Genomic DNA, 21,539 nt, shown 5'->3' with positions numbered 1-21,539 from the left:
AAACATGTTGACGCCGGTATCTGCTGCCTTTCTAGTGCATCACCAGGTCCACACATCGATTTACACTTTAATTATTATTGCCAAGGCAAGACATGTTGTGCTTATTTGCACAACACAATTCAGGCAAAATCTGTTGTACTTGACAATTTTTTTTTAGGCTAAATTCAACTTCCTACCAAAGTCAAAACATAAGGCATGCTCAGTTCATTGAAGACTTTAAATTGGCCATGAGTGGGGGGGAACAAAACAGGTGGACGCTAATGTAGCAGAGGTGGCGGCGGAGGGGGAGGAGGTGGTGGAATAATAGTGGAAGTGGGTGGCGGTGGAGGGAGAGCGGCGGCAGCTCCCATCACAGGAGCAGGTGGAGGAGGAGGAAGAGCAGTAGCTCCTGCGACAGGAGGAGGTGGAGGGGGAAGAGAGACAGGTGAGCAGAGGTTGCTTGGTGGTAGTGGCGGAGGCGGCGGCAGACATGTTGGTGAGGTCATGGAAGGTGGAGGGGGCAGGCTCATGTCCATACTGGAGGGAGGAGGAGGTGGAGGAAGATAGGAACTGGCATCTGTTGTAGCTTGAGGAGGAGGAGCAGGCGGGAGGTCGGCGTCATCAGGCAAGGTGGGGACTGACGGAAGAGGCACGGCAATGCCTTGGCTGGATCTGCAACCAAAAATGCAAAATGTGTTGAGGCTTAAGTCACAGAAGGCAGCTAAAAGGACAGGAAAGGCGTGCTTGTTTTTTTTTTTTTTTAATGATTGGTTAATTATAAATAATTTAATGGAGTATTTCATAAATAAGATAAAATATTTTTTATTAACTGAATTAATCATATATGTTTCATATGTTCTGTTAGGCTTTTCCCAGTTTGTTTGGGTTTTTATTTATTTGTTTGGCTTTTTTTTTTAAAGTTGGATCTTTGGATTGGAACCACAGCGAACAAACAGTTAACAGCAGGTTTATTTGGACCATAAGACACATGTTTGGGAAATTTCAGCATGAATATATATATATATATAAATAAATACTTTTTGACGTACATAGAGGGATCTGCGTTGTTCAGCGCACTATCAGTGGTTCCTGTCGTGTTTCTTGGGGGCTCCTGAGAGATCTGTGGGGCGTGCACAGATGATGACATTGTTACTTGCCACTTGATGTGACATTTAATGTAGACCACTTACCTGGAAACTATGTCCAGTGGTGTCTAAGCCGGAGTATGAGATGGGTACTCGTGAATAGCTTCTCTCGAGCTCCCTGCCTGAAGTGGGCGGGGCCACAAGCTTGACACGTGCGTTGTTTTTGGATGTCGTGAAGACGCTGATTTCTCTTCTGGCTACTTTCTCGTAGTGGATAGAAGCAGCCTGGATTAAAGAGAGAAGTGTTTTGTAGGAAGGACTGAACCTAGAAGCAGGCTCTATGGTGACCGGTACTTCAGTTTCTAACCAGTGACATGAGGTTGACTGAGGATTCCATGTTCTTGACTTGAATGGCCTGAGAATTGAGAAGCTGGAGCAGCAAAGTGGCCACGCTGTTGATTTGATAGGCGACGCTGGCCAATGCCTGAGTGGCCAAAGCTTTGGCTTCTTCCAGAGCCTTTTTTGGCTCATCTGCCTGCAGGATGTCATTACAAATGCACTGTATTGGTTGAAAGCGTACTCTCATAGTCTACTTGAGTATAACTGCTTTGATGGAATGTTACAAAAGTTAACACTATGTATACCAACAACAGAAAAGATGGGAATAATTACACATGCATTTATGTAATTCATTAGTCATTAGAGCTGGCAATTTGTCACCTGCAGGTAGTTGTTTTCGCAGTAGTCTGCAACCTGCTCCAGGTTGCTGTGGTTCTCAATCAGTTTCTTCCTGGCTGCCGGTGCCTCTTTGAAAATCTCAGAAATAACCTGAGAAATGTTGTTCATGTCTGCCATTGTCTCTCCAAATAAAATCCTTAGCTTCAAAAGTTCAGACTATTTCATGTTCCGACTTGAAGTTGAAGGAAAGATGGTTGTGGCTCTGATTGAGGCGTTGCTTGATCCGCTGAGGAGGGTGGGACGTTATTGCATGATGTGGCCAATTGCCTTCTGGTTCAGTCCCTGCATGGCATGTAAAAAGAAGTCATGATTTCCTGTTTCCGCGGTAGGAGCCTGTCGATCATCACGATTGGTCACAGGGTGGTGCTAGCGTGCAAAGCAAGCTTCATCGGGCAGCTCAATTGGAGAGGGGTGCGGCAAGAAGATGACGGTCAGGTGGGCATAAGAGCAAATGCTGGTGCGTTTGTTGCTATTTCTCACAAGGACATCTTGCTTGTAGCAGGATTTGCCCACGAGGGACACGAACTCGAGCACGTTGCGGGTTTTGTAGTGATGTGCGGGTGAAGCATTGTGAATCTTTGAGGCCTTCTTTCAAATTGTGCCCAGCTCGATTCGGAGCTTTGGTGCTTCAATGAAAGCAACCGCAGGGACATCTAGTGGAGGAGTAACGCCAAAGCAACCTATGTGATGAAACGGAGTAAAATCCTGGCAAACCCATTTTTTTAGAAATAAAAGTAGAAATAATGTTTCACAATGTTTTGACCCCATTTCGTAGGCCAATAATTTTGACAATTTTCGTTGGAATGACCTCAAATTTTCACTGTTTGTGTAGAAACGTTTCAAGCTTTGGGTGGAACGTTTGGCGTTCACTTCAAAAGAAAAGGCATTTTGCGTGTTAGTGTGCTCGGACTTATAACCTTCAACATAGTGTATTTAGTTTCATTAAAAACCACCATATACAGTAAGTTGTCCCCCCCCCCCACCCCACCCCCCAAAAAAACGACTATGTATAGTAAGGCGGTTTTTTGGTTGTTGTTTTTTTTCCCCTCTCCCCCCCAAAAAATGACCATGTATAGTATGGCTTTTTTTTTTTTTCCTCAAAAAAGAAAATGACCATGTATAGTAAGGCGTTTTTTTTTTCCTCCAAAAAAAAAACGACCATTTTTTGTTATCTCAAAACAAAAACAACCATGTACAGTAAGATGTCTCGGGGGGGGGGTTTCTCTCAAAAAAAGACGATGTATAGTAAGGCATGTTTTTTTTTTTCTCAAAAAAAAAAAATAGACATAGTATAGTATATGTATAGAAAGGCAAGTTATTTTATTTTATTTTTTATGTTTGTTTTTTTTAAAAAGACGATACATCGTAAAGCGTTTTTTTTTTCTCTTCAAAAAAATGACCATGTGCAGTAAGGCGCCCCCCTCCAAAAAAAAAAAATGACCATGTCTAGGCAGTGTAGACATGTGTGGTGCATGCATTTTTTTTTTCCCTCAAAAAAAAAAAAAAAAAAAAAAAGACCATGTATAGTAAGGCGTTTTGTTTTCTCTCTCTAAAAAAAAAAAATGACCATGTATAGTAAGGTGGGGGGTTTTCCCTCCCAAAAAAACGACTGTATCATAAGGCATGTTTTTTTTTTTTTTTCAAAACAAAAAAAAAACATGTATAGTAAGGCGTTTTTTTTTTTCTGTCTAAAAAAATTATGACCATGTATGGTAAGGTGTTTTTTTTTTTTTTTTTTTTGTTCTCCAAAAAAAAAAAAAAAAAACGACATGTATAGTAAGGCTTTTTTTTTTCCTCTCCAAAAAATGACCATTAATAGTATGGCGGGGTTTTTTTCTCTCCAAAAAAAATTACTATACATGGTCGTTTTTTTTTGGTTTTTTTTTTTAAACGCCTTACTATGCATGGTCGTTTTTTTTAAACGCTGTACTATGCATGGTCGTTTTAAAAAAAAAAAAAAACCGCCTTACGATACATGGTCGTTTTTTTTTTTTTAAACGCCTTACTATACATGGTGGTTTTTTACAAAAAATCGCCTTACTATACATGGTCGTTTTTTTTTAAACGCCTTACTATACATGGTCGTTTTTTTGTTTTTTTTTTAAACGCCTTGCTATACATGGTCGTTTTTTTTTTTTTTTTTTTTTTAAACGCCTTACTATATACATGGTCGTTTTTTTGTCGTAAAAAAAGCCTTACTATATACATGTTGGGTTTTTTTGTCGGAAAAAAAAGCCTTACGATACATGGTCATTTTTTGTCAGAAAAAAAAGCCTTACTATACATGGTCGTTCTTTTTTTAAACGCCTTACTATACATGGTCGTTTTTTTTTTTTTTTTTTTTAAACGCTTACTATACATGGTCTTTTTTTTTTTTTAAATGCCTTACTATACATGGTCGCTTTTTTTTTAAACGCCTTACTATACATGGTCGTTTAAAAAAACAAAAACAAAAAAAAACGCCTTACTATACATGTTCGTTTAAAAAAAAAAAAAAAAAAAAAAAAAAAAAAACTCCTTACTATACATGTTCGTTTTTTGTTTGTTTTTTTAAACGCCTTACTAGACATGGTCGTTTTTTTTTAAACGCCTTACTATACATGGTTGGGTTTTTTTTTTTAAAACGCCTTACTATACATGGTCGTTTTTTTGTCGGAAAAAAAAAAGCCTTACTATACATGGTAGTTTTTTATCAGGAAAAAAAATGCCTTACTATACATGGTCGTTTTTTGTCAGGAAAAAAAAGCCTTACTATACATGGTTGTTTTTTTTGTCGGGAAAAAAAAAAGCCTTACTATACATGGTCGTTTTTTTGTCGAAAAAAAAAAAGCCTTACTATACATGGTCGTTTTTTTGTCGAAAAAAAAAAAGCCTTACTATACATGGTCGTTTTTTTGTCGGAAAAAAAAAGCCTTACTATACATGGTCGTTTTTTTGTCGGGAAAAAAAACCTTACTATACATGGTCGTTTTTTTTTGTCGGGAAAAAAACCTTACTATACATGGTCGTTTTTTTTTTGTCGGGAAAAAAAAGCCATGAAAAAAAAAAAAAACGCCTTACTATACATGTTCGTTTAAAAAAAAAAAAAAAAAAAAAAAAAAAAAAACTCCTTACTATACATGTTCGTTTTTTTGTTTTTTTTTAAACGCCTTACTAGACATGGTCGTTTTTTTTTAAACGCCTTACTATACATGGTTGGGTTTTTTTTTTTTAAAAACTCCTTACTATACATGCTCGTTTTTTTGTCGGAAAAAAAAAAGCCTTACTATACATGGTCGTTTTTTTGTCAGGAAAAAAAATGCCTTACTATACATGGTAGTTTTTTATCAGGAAAAAAAATGCCTTACTATACATGGTCGTTTTTTGTCAGGAAAAAAAAGCCTTACTATACATGGTCGTTTTTTGTCAGAAAAAAAAAAGCCTTACTATACATGGTCGTTTTTTTGTAAGGAAAAAAAAAGCCTTACTATACATGGTTCGTTTTTTTGTCGGAAAAAAAAAGCCTTACTATACATGGTTCGTTTTTTTGTAAGGAAAAAAAAAGCCTTACTATACATGGTCGTTTTTTTGTCGGAAAAAAAAAGCCTTACTATACATGGTCGTTTTTTTGTCGGGAAAAAAAACCTTACTATACATGGTCGTTTTTTTGTCGGGAAAAAAAACCTTACTATACATGGTCGTTTTTTTTTTGTCGGGAAAAAAAACCTTACTATACATGGTCGTTTTTTTTTGTCGGGAAAAAAAAAGCCTTACTATACATGGTCGTTTTTTATCAGAAAAAAAAGCCTTACTATACATGGTCGTTTTTTTGTCGGGAAAAAAAAGCCTTACTATACATGGTCGTTTTTTGTCAGGAAAAAAAAGCCTTACTATACATGGTTGTTTTTTTTGTCGGGAAAAAAAAGCCTTACTATACATGGTCGTTTTTTGTCAGGAAAAAAAAGCCTTACTATACATGGTCGTTTTTTTTGTCGGAAAAAAAAAGCCTTACTATACATGGTCGTTTTTTTGTCGGAAAAAAAAAAGCCTTACTATACATGGTAGTTTTTTGTCAGGAAAAAAAAAGCCTTACTATACATGCTCGTTTTTTGTCAGGAAAAAAAAAGCCTTACTATACATGCTCGTTTTTTGTCAGGAAAAAAAAGCCTTACTATACATGGTCGTTTTTTTGTCGGGAAAACAAAGCCTTACTATACATGGTCGTTATTTTGTCGGGAAAAAAAAAGCCTTACTATACATGGTTGTTTTTTTTGTCTGAAAAAAAAGCCTTACTATACATGGTCGTTTTTTTGTCGGGAAAAAAAAAGCCTTACTATATATACATGGTCGTTTTTTGTCAGGAAAAAAAAGCCTTACTATACATGGTCGTTTTTTGTCAGGAAAAAAAAGCCTTACTATACATGGTTGTTTTTTTTGTCTGAAAAAAAAAAGCCTTACTATACATGGTCGTTTTTTTGTCGGAAAAAAAAAGCATTACTATACATGGTCGCTTTTTTGTCGGAAAAAAAAAGCCTTACTATACATGGTCGTTTTTTTGTCGGAAAAAAAAAAGCCTTACTATACATGCTCGTTTTTTGTCGGGAAAAAAAAGCCTTACTATACATGGTCGTTTTTTGTCAGGAAAAAAAAGCCTTACTATACATGGTCGTTTTTTTGTCGGGAAAACAAAGCCTTACTATACATTGTCGTTATTTTGTCGGGAAAAAAAAAGCCTTACTATACATGGTTGTTTTTTTTGTCTGAAAAAAAGCCTTACTATACATGGTCGTTTTTTTGTCGGAAAAAAAAAGCATTACTATACATGGTCGCTTTTTTTTTCGGAAAAAAAAAGCCTTACTATACATGGTCGTTTTTTGCCGGGAAAAAAAAGCCTTACTATACATGGTCGTTTTTTTTGTCGGAAAAAAAAAGCCTTACTATACATTGTCGTTTTTTTTGTCGGAAAAAAAAAGCCTTACTATACATTGTCGTTTTTTGTCGGGAAAAAAAAGCCTTACTATACATGGTCGTTTTTTTGTCGGAAGAAAAAGCCTTACTATACATGGTCGTTTTTTATCAGAAAAAAAAGCCTTACTATACATGGTCGTTTTTTATCAGAAAAAAAAGCCTTACTATACATGGTCGTTTTTTTGTCGGAAAAAAAAGCCTTACTATACATGGTCGTTTTTTTGTCGGGAAAAAAAAAGCCTTACTATACATGGTCGTTTTTTTGTCGGGAAAAAAAAAGCCTTACTATACATGGTCGTTTTTTTGTCGGAAAAAAAAAAGCCTTACTATACATGGTCGTTTTTTTGTCGGAAAAACAAGCCTTACTATACATGGTCGTTTTTTTGTCGGAAAAAAAAAAAGCCTTACTATACATGGTCGTTTTTTTGTCGGAAAAAAAAAAGCCTTACTATACATGGTAGTTTTTTGTCAGGAAAAAAAAAGCCTTACTATACATGGTCTTTTTTTGTCAGGAAAAAAAAAGCCTTACTATACATGGTCGTTTTTTGTCAGGAAAAAAAAGCCTTACTATACATGGTCGTTTTTTTGTCGGGAAAACAAAGCCTTACTATACATGGTCGTTTTTTTGTCGGAAAAAAAAAGCATTACTATACATGGTCGCTTTTTTGTCGGAAAAAAAAAGCCTTACTATACATGGTCGTTTTTTTGTCGGAAAAAAAAAAGCCTTAATATACATGGTCGTTTTTTTGTCGGAAAAAAAAAGCCTTACTATACATGGTCGTTTTTTTTGTCGGAAAAAAAAAAGCCTTACTATACATGGTCGTTTTTTTGTCGGGAAAAAAAAGCCTTACTATACATGGTCGTTTTTTTTTTCGGAAAAAAAAGCCTTGCTATACATGGTCGTTTTTTATCAGAAAAAAAAGCCTTACTATACATGGTTGTTTTTTTTGTCAGAAAAAAAAGCCTTACTATACATGGTTGTTTTTTTGTCGGGAAAAAAAAGCCTTACTATACATGGTCGTTTTTTTGTCGGGAAAAAAAAGCCTTACTATATATACATGGTCGTTTTTTGTCAGGAAAAAAAAAGCCTTACTATATATACATGGTCGTTTTTTGTCAGGAAAAAAAAGCCTTACTATACATGGTCGTTTTTTTGTCGGGAAAAAAAAAGCCTTACTATACATGGTCGTTTTTTGTCAGGAAAAAAAAGCCTTACTATACATGGTTGTTTTTTTGTCGGAAAAAAAAAGCCTTACTATACATGGTCGTTTTTTTGTCGGAAAAAAAAAGCCTTACTATACATGGTCGTTTTTTTTGTAGGAAAAAAAAGCCTTACTATACATGGTCGTTTTTTTTTCGGGAAAAAAAAAGCCTTACTATACATGGTCGTTTTTTTGTCGGGAAAAAAAAGCCTTACTATACATGGTCGTTTTTTGTCAGGAAAAAAAAGCCTTACTATACATGGTCGTTTTTTGTCAGGAAAAAAAAGCCTTACTATACATGGTCGTTATTTTGTCGGGAAAAAAAAAGCCTTACTATACATGGTTGTTTTTTTTGTCTGAAAAAAAAGCCTTACTATACATGGTCGTTTTTTTGTCGGAAAAAAAAAGCATTACTATACATGGTCGCTTTTTTGTCGGAAAAAAAAAGCCTTACTATACATGGTCGTTTTTTTGTCGGAAAAAAAAAAGCCTTACTATACATGGTAGTTTTTTGTCAGGAAAAAAAAAGCCTTACTATACATGGTCGTTTTTTGTCAGGAAAAAAAAAGCCTTACTATACATGGTCGTTTTTTGTCAGGAAAAAAAAGCCTTACTATACATGGTCGTTTTTTTGTCGGGAAAACAAAGCCTTACTATACATGGTCGTTATTTTGTCGGGAAAAAAAAAGCCTTACTATACATGGTAGTTTTTTGTCAGGAAAAAAAAAGCCTTACTATACATGGTCGTTTTTTGTCAGGAAAAAAAAAGCCTTACTATACATGGTCGTTTTTTGTCAGGAAAAAAAAGCCTTACTATACATGGTCGTTTTTTTGTCGGGAAAACAAAGCCTTACTATACATGGTCGTTATTTTGTCGGGAAAAAAAAAGCCTTACTATACATGGTTGTTTTTTTTGTCTGAAAAAAAAGCCTTACTATACATGGTCGTTTTTTTGTCGGAAAAAAAAAGTATTACTATACATGGTCGCTTTTTTGTCGGAAAAAAAAAGCCTTACTATACATGGTCGTTTTTTTGTCGGAAAAAAAAAAGCCTTACTATACATGGTAGTTTTTTGTCAGGAAAAAAAAAGCCTTACTATACATGGTCGTTTTTTGTCAGGAAAAAAAAAGCCTTACTATACATGGTCGTTTTTTGTCAGGAAAAAAAAGCCTTACTATACATGGTCGTTTTTTTGTCGGGAAAACAAAGCCTTACTATACATGGTCGCTTTTTTGTCGGAAAAAAAAAGCCTTACTATACATGGTAGTTTTTTGCCGGGAAAAAAAAGCCTTACTATACATGGTCGTTTTTTTTGTCGGAAAAAAAAAGCCTTACTATACATTGTCGTTTTTTTTGTCGGAAAAAAAAAGCCTTACTATACATTGTCGTTTTTTGTCGGGAAAAAAAAGCCTTACTATACATGGTCGTTTTTTTGTCGGAAGAAAAAGCCTTACTATACATGGTCGTTTTTTATCAGAAAAAAAAGCCTTACTATACATGGTCGTTTTTTATCAGAAAAAAAAGCCTTACTATACATGGTCGTTTTTTTGTCGGAAAAAAAAGCCTTACTATACATGGTCGTTTTTTTGTCGGGAAAAAAAAAGCCTTACTATACATGGTCGTTTTTTTGTCGGGAAAAAAAAAGCCTTACTATACATGGTCGTTTTTTTGTCGGGGAAAAAAAAGCCTTACTATACATGGTCGTTATTTTGTCGGGAAAAAAAAAGCCTTACTATACATGGTCGTTTTTTTGTCGGAAAAAAAAGCCTTACTATACATGGTCGTTTTTTTATCGGAAAAAAAAGCCTTACTATACATGGTCGTTTTTTTTGTCGGAAAAAAAAAGCCTTACTATACATTGTCGTTTTTTGTCGGGAAAAAAAAGCCTTACTATACATGGTCGTTTTTTGTCGGGAAAAAAAAGCCTTACTATACATGGTCGTTTTTTTGTCGGAAGAAAAAGCCTTACTATACATGGTCGTTTTTTATCAGAAAAAAAAGCCTTACTATACATGGTCGTTTTTTTATCGGAAAAAAAAAGCCTTACTATACATGGTCGTTTTTTGTCGGGAAAAAAAAGCCTTACTATACATGGTCGTTTTTTTATCGGAAAAAAAAGCCTTACTATACATGGTCGTTTTTTTGTCGGAAAAAAAAAGCCTTACTATACATGGTCGTTTTTTTGTCGGAAAAAAAAAGCCTTACTATACATGGTCGTTTTTTTGTCGGAAAAAAAAAGCCTTACTATACATGGTCGTTTTTTTGTCGGAAAAAAAAAGCCTTACTATACATGGTCGTTTTTTTGTCGGGAAAAAAAAAGCCTTACTATACATGGTCGTTTTTTTGTCGGAAAAAAAAAGTATTACTATACATGGTCGCTTTTTTGTCGGAAAAAAAAAGCCTTACTATACATGGTCGTTTTTTTGTCGGAAAAAAAAAAGCCTTACTATACATGGTAGTTTTTTGTCAGGAAAAAAAAAGCCTTACTATACATGGTCGTTTTTTGTCAGGAAAAAAAAAGCCTTACTATACATGGTCGTTTTTTGTCAGGAAAAAAAAGCCTTACTATACATGGTCGTTTTTTTGTCGGGAAAACAAAGCCTTACTATACATGGTCGCTTTTTTGTCGGAAAAAAAAAGCCTTACTATACATGGTAGTTTTTTGCCGGGAAAAAAAAGCCTTACTATACATGGTCGTTTTTTTTGTCGGAAAAAAAAAGCCTTACTATACATTGTCGTTTTTTTTGTCGGAAAAAAAAAGCCTTACTATACATTGTCGTTTTTTGTCGGGAAAAAAAAGCCTTACTATACATGGTCGTTTTTTTGTCGGAAGAAAAAGCCTTACTATACATGGTCGTTTTTTATCAGAAAAAAAAGCCTTACTATACATGGTCGTTTTTTATCAGAAAAAAAAGCCTTACTATACATGGTCGTTTTTTTGTCGGAAAAAAAAGCCTTACTATACATGGTCGTTTTTTTGTCGGGAAAAAAAAAGCCTTACTATACATGGTCGTTTTTTTGTCGGGAAAAAAAAAGCCTTACTATACATGGTCGTTTTTTTGTCGGGGAAAAAAAAGCCTTACTATACATGGTCGTTATTTTGTCGGGAAAAAAAAAGCCTTACTATACATGGTCGTTTTTTTGTCGGAAAAAAAAGCCTTACTATACATGGTCGTTTTTTTATCGGAAAAAAAAGCCTTACTATACATGGTCGTTTTTTTTGTCGGAAAAAAAAAGCCTTACTATACATTGTCGTTTTTTGTCGGGAAAAAAAAGCCTTACTATACATGGTCGTTTTTTGTCGGGAAAAAAAAGCCTTACTATACATGGTCGTTTTTTTGTCGGAAGAAAAAGCCTTACTATACATGGTCGTTTTTTATCAGAAAAAAAAGCCTTACTATACATGGTCGTTTTTTTATCGGAAAAAAAAGCCTTACTATACATGGTCGTTTTTTTGTCGGAAAAAAAAAGCCTTACTATACATGGTCGTTTTTTTGTCGGAAAAAAAAAGCCTTACTATACATGGTCGTTTTTTTGTCGGAAAAAAAAAGCCTTACTATACATGGTCGTTTTTTTGTCGGGAAAAAAAAAGCCTTACTATACATGGTCGTTTTTTTTTTGTCGGGAAAAAAAAAGCCTTACTATACATGGTCGTTTTTTGTCGGGAAAAAAAAGCCTTACTATACATGGTCGTTTTTTTGTCGGGAAAAAAAAGCCTTACTATACATGGTCGTTTTTTGTCAGGAAAAAAAGCCTTACTATACATGGTCGTTTTTTTGTCGGGGAAAAAAAGCCTTACCATACATGGTCGTTTTTTTTGTCGGAAAAAAAAAAAAAGCCTTACTATACATGTTCGTTTTTTTGTCGGAAAAAAAAAAAGCCTTACTATACATGGTCGTTTTTTTGTCGAAAAAAAAAAAAAGCCTTACCATACATGGTTGTTTTTTTGTCGGGAAAACAAAGCCTTACTATACATGGTCGTTATTTTGTCGGGAAAAAAAAAGCCTTACTATACATGGTCGTTATTTTGTCGGGAAAAAAAAAGCCTTACTATACATGGTCGTTTTTTTGTCGGAAAAAAAAAGCATTACTATACATGGTCGCTTTTTTGTCGGAAAAAAAAAGCCTTACTATACATGGTCGTTTTTTTGTCGGAAAAAAAAAAGCCTTACTATACATGGTAGTTTTTTGTCGGAAAAAAAAAAGCCTTACTATACATGGTCGTTTTTTGTCAGGAAAAAAAAAGCCTTACTATACATGGTCGTTTTTTGTCAGGAAAAAAAAAGCCTTACTATACATGGTCGTTTTTTTGTCGGGAAAACAAAGCCTTACTATACATGGTCGTTATTTTGTCGGGAAAAAAAAAGCCTTACTATACATGGTTGTTTTTTTTGTCTGAAAAAAAAGCCTTACTATACATGGTCGTTTTTTTGTCGGAAAAAAAAAGCATTACTATACATGGTCGCTTTTTTGTCGGAAAAAAAAAGCCTTACTATACATGGTCGTTTTTTGCCGGGAAAAAAAAGCCTTACTATACATGGTCGTTTTTTTTGTCGGAAAAAAAAAGCCTTACTATACATTGTCGTTTTTTTTGTCGGAAAAAAAAAGCCTTACTATACATTGTCGTTTTTTGTCGGGAAAAAAAAGCCTTACTATACATGGTCGTTTTTTTGTCGGAAGAAAAAGCCTTACTATACATGGTCGTTTTTTATCAGAAAAAAAAGCCTTACTATACATGGTCGTTTTTTATCAGAAAAAAAAGCCTTACTATACATGGTCGTTTTTTTGTCGGAAAAAAAAGCCTTACTATACATGGTCGTTTTTTTGTCGGGAAAAAAAAAGCCTTACTATACATGGTCGTTTTTTTGTCGGGAAAAAAAAAGCCTTACTATACATGGTCGTTTTTTTGTCGGGAAAAAAAAGCCTTACTATACATGGTCGTTATTTTGTCGGGAAAAAAAAAGCCTTACTATACATGGTCGTTTTTTTGTCGGAAAAAAAAGCCTTACTATACATGGTCGTTTTTTTATCGGAAAAAAAAGCCTTACTATACATGGTCGTTTTTTTTGTCTGAAAAAAAAAGCCTTACTATACATTGTCGTTTTTTGTCGGGAAAAAAAAGCCTTACTATACATGGTCGTTTTTTTGTCGGAAGAAAAAGCCTTACTATACATGGTCGTTTTTTATCAGAAAAAAAAGCCTTACTATACATGGTCGTTTTTTTATCGGAAAAAAAAGCCTTACTATACATGGTCGTTTTTTTGTCGGAAAAAAAAAGCCTTACTATACATGGTCGTTTTTTTGTCGGAAAAAAAAAGCCTTACTATACATGGTCGTTTTTTTGTCGGAAAAAAAAAGCCTTACTATACATGGTCGTTTTTTTGTCGGAAAAAAAAAGCCTTACTATACATGGTCGTTTTTTTGTCGGAAAAAAAAAAGCCTTACTATACATGGTCGTTTTTTTGTCGGGAAAAAAAAAGCCTTACTATACATGGTCGTTTTTTTTTTGTCGGGAAAAAAAAAGCCTTTTTTTTTGTCGGGAAAAAAAAAGCCTTACTATACATGGTCGTTTTTTGTCGGGAAAAAAAAGCCTTACTATACATGGTCGTTTTTTTGTCGGGAAAAAAAGCCTTACTATACATGGTCGTTTTTTTGTCGGAAAAAAAAGCCTTACTATACATGGTTGTTTTTTTGTCGGAAAAAAAAGCCTTACTATACATGGTCGTTTTTTTTGTCTGAAAAAAAAGCCTTACTATACATGGTCGTTTTTTTGTCTGAAAAAAAAGCCTTACTATACATGGTCGTTTTTTTGTCGGGAAAAAAAGCCTTACTATACATGGTCGTTTTTTTGTCAGGAAAAAAAAGCCTTACTATACATGGTCGTTTTTTTGTCGGGAAAAAAAGCCTTACTATACATGGTCGTTTTTTTGTCGGAAAAAAAAGCCTTACTATACATGGTCGTTTTTTTGTCAAAAAAAAGCCTTACTATATATGGTCGTTTTTTTGTCAGGAAAAAAAAGCCTTACTATACATGGTCGTTTTTTTGTCGAAAAAAAAGCCTTACTGTACATGGTCGTTTTTTTGTCGGAAAAAAAAGCCTTACTATACATGGTTGTTTTTGTGTCGGGAAAAAAAAGCCTTACTATACATGGTCGTTTTTTTGTAAAAAAAAAAAGCCTTACAATACATGGTCGTTTTTTTGTCGGAAAAAAAAGCCTTACTATACATGGTCGTTTTTTTGTTGAAAAAAAAGCCTTACTATATATGGTCATTTTTTTGTCGGAAAAAAAAGCCTTACTATACATGGTCGTTTTTTTGTCAAAAAAAAGCCTTACTATACATGGTCGTTTTTTTGTCGGGAAAAAAAGCCTTACTATACATGGTCGTTTTTTTGTCAGGAAAAAAAAGCCTTACTATACATGGTCGTTTTTTTGTCGGAAAAAAAAGCCTTACTATACATGGTCGTTTTTTTGTCGGAAAAAAAGCCTTACTATACATGGTCGTTTTTGTGTCGGAAAAAAAAGCCTTACTATACATGGTCGTTTTTTTGTCGGGAAAAAAAGCCTTACTATACATGGTCGTTTTTTTGTCGGAAAAAAAAGCCTTACTATACATGGTCGTTTTTTTCGTCAAAAAAAAGCCTTACTATACATGGTCGTTTTTTTGTCAGGAAAAAAAAGCCTTACTATACATGGTTGTTTTTTTTGTCTGAAAAAAAAGCCTTACTATACATGGTCGTTTTTTTGTCGGAAAAAAAAAGCATTACTATACATGGTCGCTTTTTTGTCGGAAAAAAAAAGCCTTACTATACATGGTCGTTTTTTTGTCGGAAAAAAAAAAGCCTTACTATACATGGTAGGTTTTTGTCAGGAAAAAAAAAGCCTTACTATACATGGTCGTTTTTTGTCAGGAAAAAAAAAGCCTTACTATACATGGTCGTTTTTTGTCAGGAAAAAAAAGCCTTACTATACATGGTCGTTTTTTTGTCGGGAAAACAAAGCCTTACTATACATGGTCGTTATTTTGTCGGGGAAAAAAAAGCCTTACTATACATGGTTGTTTTTTTTGTCTGAAAAAAAAGCCTTACTATACATGGTCGTTTTTTTGTCGGAAAAAAAAAGCATTACTATACATGGTCGCTTTTTTGTCGGAAAAAAAAAGCCTTACTATACATGGTCGTTTTTTGCCGGGAAAAAAAAGCCTTACTATACATGGTCGTTTTTTTTGTCGGAAAAAAAAAGCCTTACTATACATTGTCGTTTTTTTTGTCGGAAAAAAAAAGCCTTACTATACATTGTCGTTTTTTGTCGGGAAAAAAAAGCCTTACTATACATGGTCGTTTTTTTGTCGGAAGAAAAAGCCTTACTATACATGGTCGTTTTTTATCAGAAAAAAAAGCCTTACTATACATGGTCGTTTTTTATCAGAAAAAAAAAGCCTTACTATACATTGTCGTTTTTTTGTCGGAAGAAAAAGCCTTACTATACATGGTCGTTTTTTATCAGAAAAAAAGCCTTACTATACATGGTCGTTTTTTATCAGAAAAAAAAGCCTTACTATACATGGTCGTTTTTTTGTCGGAAAAAAAAGCCTTACTATACATGGTCGTTTTTTTGTCGGGAAAAAAAAAGCCTTACTATACATGGTCGTTTTTTTGTCGGGAAAAAAAAAGCCTTACTATACATGGTCGTTTTTTTGTCGGGAAAAAAAAGCCTTACTATACATGGTCGTTATTTTGTCGGGAAAAAAAAAGCCTTACTATACATGGTCGTTTTTTTGTCGGAAAAAAAAGCCTTACTATACATGGTCGTTTTTTTATCGGAAAAAAAAGCCTTACTATACATGGTCGTTTTTTTTGTCTGAAAAAAAAAGCCTTACTATACATTGTCGTTTTTTGTCGGGAAAAAAAAGCCTTACTATACATGGTCGTTTTTTGTCAGGAAAAAAAAGCCTTACTATACATGGTCGTTTTTTTGTCGGAAGAAAAAGCCTTACTATACATGGTCGTTTTTTATCAGAAAAAAAAGCCTTACTATACATGGTCGTTTTTTTATCGGAAAAAAAAGCCTTACTATACATGGTCGTTTTTTTGTCGGAAAAAAAAAGCCTTACTATACATGGTCGTTTTTTTGTCGGAAAAAAAAAGCCTTACTATACATGGTCGTTTTTTTGTCGGAAAAAAAAAGCCTTACTATACATGGTCGTTTTTTTGTCGGGAAAAAAAAAGCCTTACTATACATGGTCGTTTTTTTTTGTCGGGAAAAAAAAAGCCTTTTTTTTTGTCGGGAAAAAAAAAGCCTTACTATACATGGTCGTTTTTTGTCGGGAAAAAAAAGCCTTACTATACATGGTCGTTTTTTTGTCGGAAAAAAAAAGCCTTACTATACATGGTCGTTTTTTTGTCGGGAAAAAAAAGCCTTACTATACATGGTCGTTTTTTGTCAGGAAAAAAAGCCTTACTATACATGGTCGTTTTTTTGTCGGGGAAAAAAAGCCTTACCATACATGGTCGTTTTTTTGTCGGAAAAAAAAAAAAAGCCTTACTATACATGTTCGTTTTTTTGTCGGAAAAAAAAAAAGCCTTACTATACATGGTCGTTTTTTTGTCGGAAAAAAAAAAAAGCCTTACCATACATGGTTGTTTTTTTGTCGGGAAAAAAAAGCCTTACTATACATGGTTGTTTTTTTGTCGGGAAAAAAAGCCTTACTATACATGGTTGTTTTTTTTGTCGGAAAAAAAAGCCTTACTATACATGGTCGTTTTTTTGTCGGAAAAAAAAATCCTTACTATACATGGTCGTTTTTTTGTCGGAAAAAAAAGCCTTACTATACATGGTCGTTTTTTTGTCGGGAAAAAAAAGCCTTACTATACATGGTCGTTTTTTTGTCGGGAAAAAAAAGCCTTACTATACATGGTCGTTTTTTTGTCGGGAAAAAAAAGCCTTACAATACATGGTCGTTTTTTGTCAGGAAAAAAAAGCCTTACTATACATGGTCGTTTTTTTGTCGGGAAAAAAAAGCCTTACTATACATGGTCGTTTTTTTGTCTGAAAAAAAAAGCCTTACTATACATGGTCGTATTTTTTGTCCCGAAAAAAAAGCCTTACTATACATGGTCGTTTTTTTTGTCGGAAAAAAAAGCCTTGCTATACATGGTCGTTTTTTATCAGAAAAAAAGGCTTACTATACATGGTTGTTTTTTTTGTCGGAAAAAAAAGCCTTACTATACATGGTCGTTTTTTTGTCGGGAAAAAAAAGCCTTACTATACATGGTCGTTTTTTTGTCGGGAAAAAAAAGCCTTACTATACATGGTCGTTTTTTTGTCGGGAAAAAAAAGCCTTACTATACATGGTCGTTTTTTTGTCGGGAAAAAAAAGCCTTACTATACATGGTCGTTTTTTGTCAGGAAAAAAAAGCCTTACTATACATGGTCGTTTTTTGTCAGGAAAAAAAAGCCTTACTATACATGGTCGTTTTTTTGTCGGGAAAAAAAAGCCTTACTATACATGGTCGTTTTTTATCAGAAAAAAAAGCCTTACTATACATGGTCGTTTTTTTGTCGGAAAAAAAAGCCTTACTATACATGGTCGTTTTTTTGTCGGGAAAAAAAAAGCCTTACTATACATGGTCGTTTTTTTGTCGGGAAAAAAAAAGCCTTACTATACATGGTCGTTTTTTTGTCGGGAAAAAAAAGCCTTACTATACATGGTCGTTATTTTGTCGGGAAAAAAAAAGCCTTACTATACATGGTCGTTTTTTTGTCGGAAAAAAAAGCCTTACTATACATGGTCGTTTTTTTATCGGAAAAAAAAGCCTTACTATACATGGTCGTTTTTTTTGTCTGAAAAAAAAAGCCTTACTAAACATTGTCGTTTTTTGTCGGGAAAAAAAAGCCTTACTATACATGGTCGTTTTTTTGTCGGAAGAAAAAGCCTTACTATACATGGTCGTTTTTTATCAGAAAAAAAAGCCTTACTATACATGGTCGTTTTTTTATCGGAAAAAAAAGCCTTACTATACATGGTCGTTTTTTTGTCGGAAAAAAAAAGCCTTACTATACATGGTCGTTTTTTTGTCGGAAAAAAAAAGCCTTACTATACATGGTCGTTTTTTTGTCGGAAAAAAAAAGCCTTACTATACATGGTCGTTTTTTTGTCGGAAAAAAAAAGCCTTACTATACATGGTCGTTTTTTTGTCGGGAAAAAAAAAGCCTTACTATACATGGTCGTTTTTTTTTTGTCGGGAAAAAAAAAGCCTTTTTTTTTGTCGGGAAAAAAAAAGCCTTACTATACATGGTCGTTTTTTGTCGGGAAAAAAAAGCCTTACTATACATGGTCGTTTTTTTGTCGGGAAAAAAAGCCTTACTATACATGGTCGTTTTTTTGTCGGAAAAAAAAGCCTTACTATACATGGTTGTTTTTTTGTCGGAAAAAAAAGCCTTACTATACATGGTCGTTTTTTTTGTCTGAAAAAAAAGCCTTACTATACATGGTCGTTTTTTTGTCTGAAAAAAAAGCCTTACTATACATGGTCGTTTTTTTGTCGGGAAAAAAAGCCTTACTATACATGGTCGTTTTTTTGTCAGGAAAAAAAAGCCTTACTATACATGGTCGTTTTTTTGTCGGGAAAAAAAGCCTTACTATACATGGTCGTTTTTTTGTCGGAAAAAAAAGCCTTACTATACATGGTCGTTTTTTTGTCAAAAAAAAGCCTTACTATATATGGTCGTTTTTTTGTCAGGAAAAAAAAGCCTTACTATACATGGTCGTTTTTTTGTCGAAAAAAAAGCCTTACTGTACATGGTCGTTTTTTTGTCGGAAAAAAAAGCCTTACTATACATGGTTGTTTTTGTGTCGGGAAAAAAAAGCCTTACTATACATGGTCGTTTTTTTGTAAAAAAAAAAGCCTTACAATACATGGTCGTTTTTTTGTCGGAAAAAAAAGCCTTACTATACATGGTCGTTTTTTTGTTGAAAAAAAAGCCTTACTATATATGGTCATTTTTTTGTCGGAAAAAAAAGCCTTACTATACATGGTCGTTTTTTTGTCAAAAAAAAGCCTTACTATACATGGTCGTTTTTTTGTCGGGAAAAAAAGCCTTACTATACATGGTCGTTTTTTTGTCAGGAAAAAAAAGCCTTACTATACATGGTCGTTTTTTTGTCGGAAAAAAAAGCCTTACTATACATGGTCGTTTTTTTGTCGGAAAAAAAGCCTTACTATACATGGTCGTTTTTGTGTCGGAAAAAAAAGCCTTACTATACATGGTCGTTTTTTTGTCGGGAAAAAAAGCCTTACTATACATGGTCGTTTTTTTGTCGGAAAAAAAAGCCTTACTATACATGGTCGTTTTTTTCGTCAAAAAAAAGCCTTACTATACATGGTCGTTTTTTTGTCAGGAAAAAAAAGCCTTACTATACATGGTTGTTTTTTTTGTCTGAAAAAAAAGCCTTACTATACATGGTCGTTTTTTTGTCGGAAAAAAAAAGCATTACTATACATGGTCGCTTTTTTGTCGGAAAAAAAAAGCCTTACTATACATGGTCGTTTTTTTGTCGGAAAAAAAAAAGCCTTACTATACATGGTAGGTTTTTGTCAGGAAAAAAAAAGCCTTACTATACATGGTCGTTTTTTGTCAGGAAAAAAAAAGCCTTACTATACATGGTCGTTTTTTGTCAGGAAAAAAAAGCCTTACTATACATGGTCGTTTTTTTGTCGGGAAAACAAAGCCTTACTATACATGGTCGTTATTTTGTCGGGAAAAAAAAAGCCTTACTATACATGGTTGTTTTTTTTGTCTGAAAAAAAAGCCTTACTATACATGGTCGTTTTTTTGTCGGAAAAAAAAAGCATTACTATACATGGTCGCTTTTTTGTCGGAAAAAAAAAGCCTTACTATACATGGTCGTTTTTTGCCGGGAAAAAAAAGCCTTACTATACATGGTCGTTTTTTTTGTCGGAAAAAAAAAGCCTTACTATACATTGTCGTTTTTTTTGTCGGAAAAAAAAAGCCTTACTATACATTGTCGTTTTTTGTCGGGAAAAAAAAGCCTTACTATACATGGTCGTTTTTTTGTCGGAAGAAAAAGCCTTACTATACATGGTCGTTTTTTATCAGAAAAAAAAGCCTTACTATACATGGTCGTTTTTTATCAGAAAAAAAAAGCCTTACTATACATTGTCGTTTTTTTGTCGGAAGAAAAAGCCTTACTATACATGGTCGTTTTTTATCAGAAAAAAAGCCTTACTATACATGGTCGTTTTTTATCAGAAAAAAAAGCCTTACTATACATGGTCGTTTTTTTGTCGGAAAAAAAAGCCTTACTATACATGGTCGTTTTTTTGTCGGGAAAAAAAAAGCCTTACTATACATGGTCGTTTTTTTGTCGGGAAAAAAAAAGCCTTACTATACATGGTCGTTTTTTTGTCGGGAAAAAAAAGCCTTACTATACATGGTCGTTATTTTGTCGGGAAAAAAAAAGCCTTACTATACATGGTCGTTTTTTTGTCGGAAAAAAAAGCCTTACTATACATGGTCGTTTTTTTATCGGAAAAAAAAGCCTTACTATACATGGTCGTTTTTTTTGTCTGAAAAAAAAAGCCTTACTATACATTGTCGTTTTTTGTCGGGAAAAAAAAGCCTTACTATACATGGTCGTTTTTTGTCGGGAAAAAAAAGCCTTACTATACATGGTCGTTTTTTTGTCGGAAGAAAAAGCCTTACTATACATGGTCGTTTTTTATCAGAAAAAAAAGCCTTACTATACATGGTCGTTTTTTTATCGGAAAAAAAAGCCTTACTATACATGGTCGTTTTTTTGTCGGAAAAAAAAAAGCCTTACTATACATGGTCGTTTTTTTGTCGGAAAAAAAAAGCCTTACTATACATGGTCGTTTTTTTGTCGGAAAAAAAAAGCCTTACTATACATGGTCGTTTTTTTGTCGGAAAAAAAAAGCCTTACTATACATGGTCGTTTTTTTGTCGGGAAAAAAAAAGCCTTACTATACATGGTCGTTTTTTTTTGTCGGGAAAAAAAAAGCCTTTTTTTTTGTCGGGAAAAAAAAAGCCTTACTATACATGGTCGTTTTTTGTCGGGAAAAAAAAGCCTTACTATACATGGTCGTTTTTTTGTCGGAAAAAAAAAGCCTTACTATACATGGTCGTTTTTTTGTCGGGAAAAAAAAGCCTTACTATACATGGTCGTTTTTTGTCAGGAAAAAAAGCCTTACTATACATGGTCGTTTTTTTGTCGGGGAAAAAAAGCCTTACCATACATGGTCGTTTTTTTGTCGGAAAAAAAAAAAAAGCCTTACTATACATGTTCGTTTTTTTGTCGGAAAAAAAAAAAGCCTTACTATACATGGTCGTTTTTTTGTCGGAAAAAAAAAAAAGCCTTACCATACATGGTTGTTTTTTTGTCGGGAAAAAAAAGCCTTACTATACATGGTTGTTTTTTTGTCGGGAAAAAAAGCCTTACTATACATGGTTGTTTTTTTTGTCGGAAAAAAAAGCCTTACTATACATGGTCGTTTTTTTGTCGGAAAAAAAAATCCTTACTATACATGGTCGTTTTTTTGTCGGAAAAA

At 33.8% G+C, this 21,539-nt stretch overlaps 2 protein-coding genes across 3 annotated transcripts in view; one reads left to right on the top strand and one right to left on the bottom strand.

The window, feature by feature from the left end:
* Positions 1-21,539, top strand: part of LOC144005088 (uncharacterized) — a 128,638-nt gene that overhangs the window by 1,987 nt on the left and 105,112 nt on the right. The window lies entirely within an intron of this gene.
* abi3b (ABI family, member 3b) lies at positions 48-2,096 on the bottom strand. The gene is made up of 5 exons (XM_077502997.1): positions 1,785-2,096; positions 1,432-1,599; positions 1,170-1,349; positions 1,029-1,099; positions 48-651 (listed from the first exon to the last, which is right to left on the bottom strand). The coding sequence occupies exons 1-5, from the start codon at positions 1,917-1,919 to the stop codon at positions 258-260; spliced, it is 948 nt and encodes a 315-aa protein (XP_077359123.1). The 5' UTR covers positions 1,920-2,096; the 3' UTR covers positions 48-257.

This window comes from Festucalex cinctus, chromosome 17 (genome assembly GCF_051991245.1).
Source record: "Festucalex cinctus isolate MCC-2025b chromosome 17, RoL_Fcin_1.0, whole genome shotgun sequence".
NCBI classification, from domain to species: domain Eukaryota; kingdom Metazoa; phylum Chordata; class Actinopteri; order Syngnathiformes; family Syngnathidae; genus Festucalex; species Festucalex cinctus.
Note: the sequence above shows the minus strand (reverse complement) of the source record. Positions and strands in the feature narration are given on the sequence as shown.

What these genes read in the sequence shown, in the direction of transcription:
- abi3b (XM_077502997.1), bottom strand. Translation starts at nt 1,919, where the DNA reads ATGGCAGACATGAACAACATTTCTCAGGTTATTTCTGAGATTTTCAAA. An exon ending in CAGTCAACCTCATGTCACTG is followed by an intron (nt 1,350 to 1,431) that starts GTTAGAAACTGA and finishes TCTTTAATCCAG; the next exon opens with GCTGCTTCTATCCACTACGA. An exon ending in AACAACGCAGATCCCTCTAT is followed by an intron (nt 652 to 1,028) that starts GTACGTCAAAAA and finishes TTTTGGTTGCAG; the next exon opens with ATCCAGCCAAGGCATTGCCG.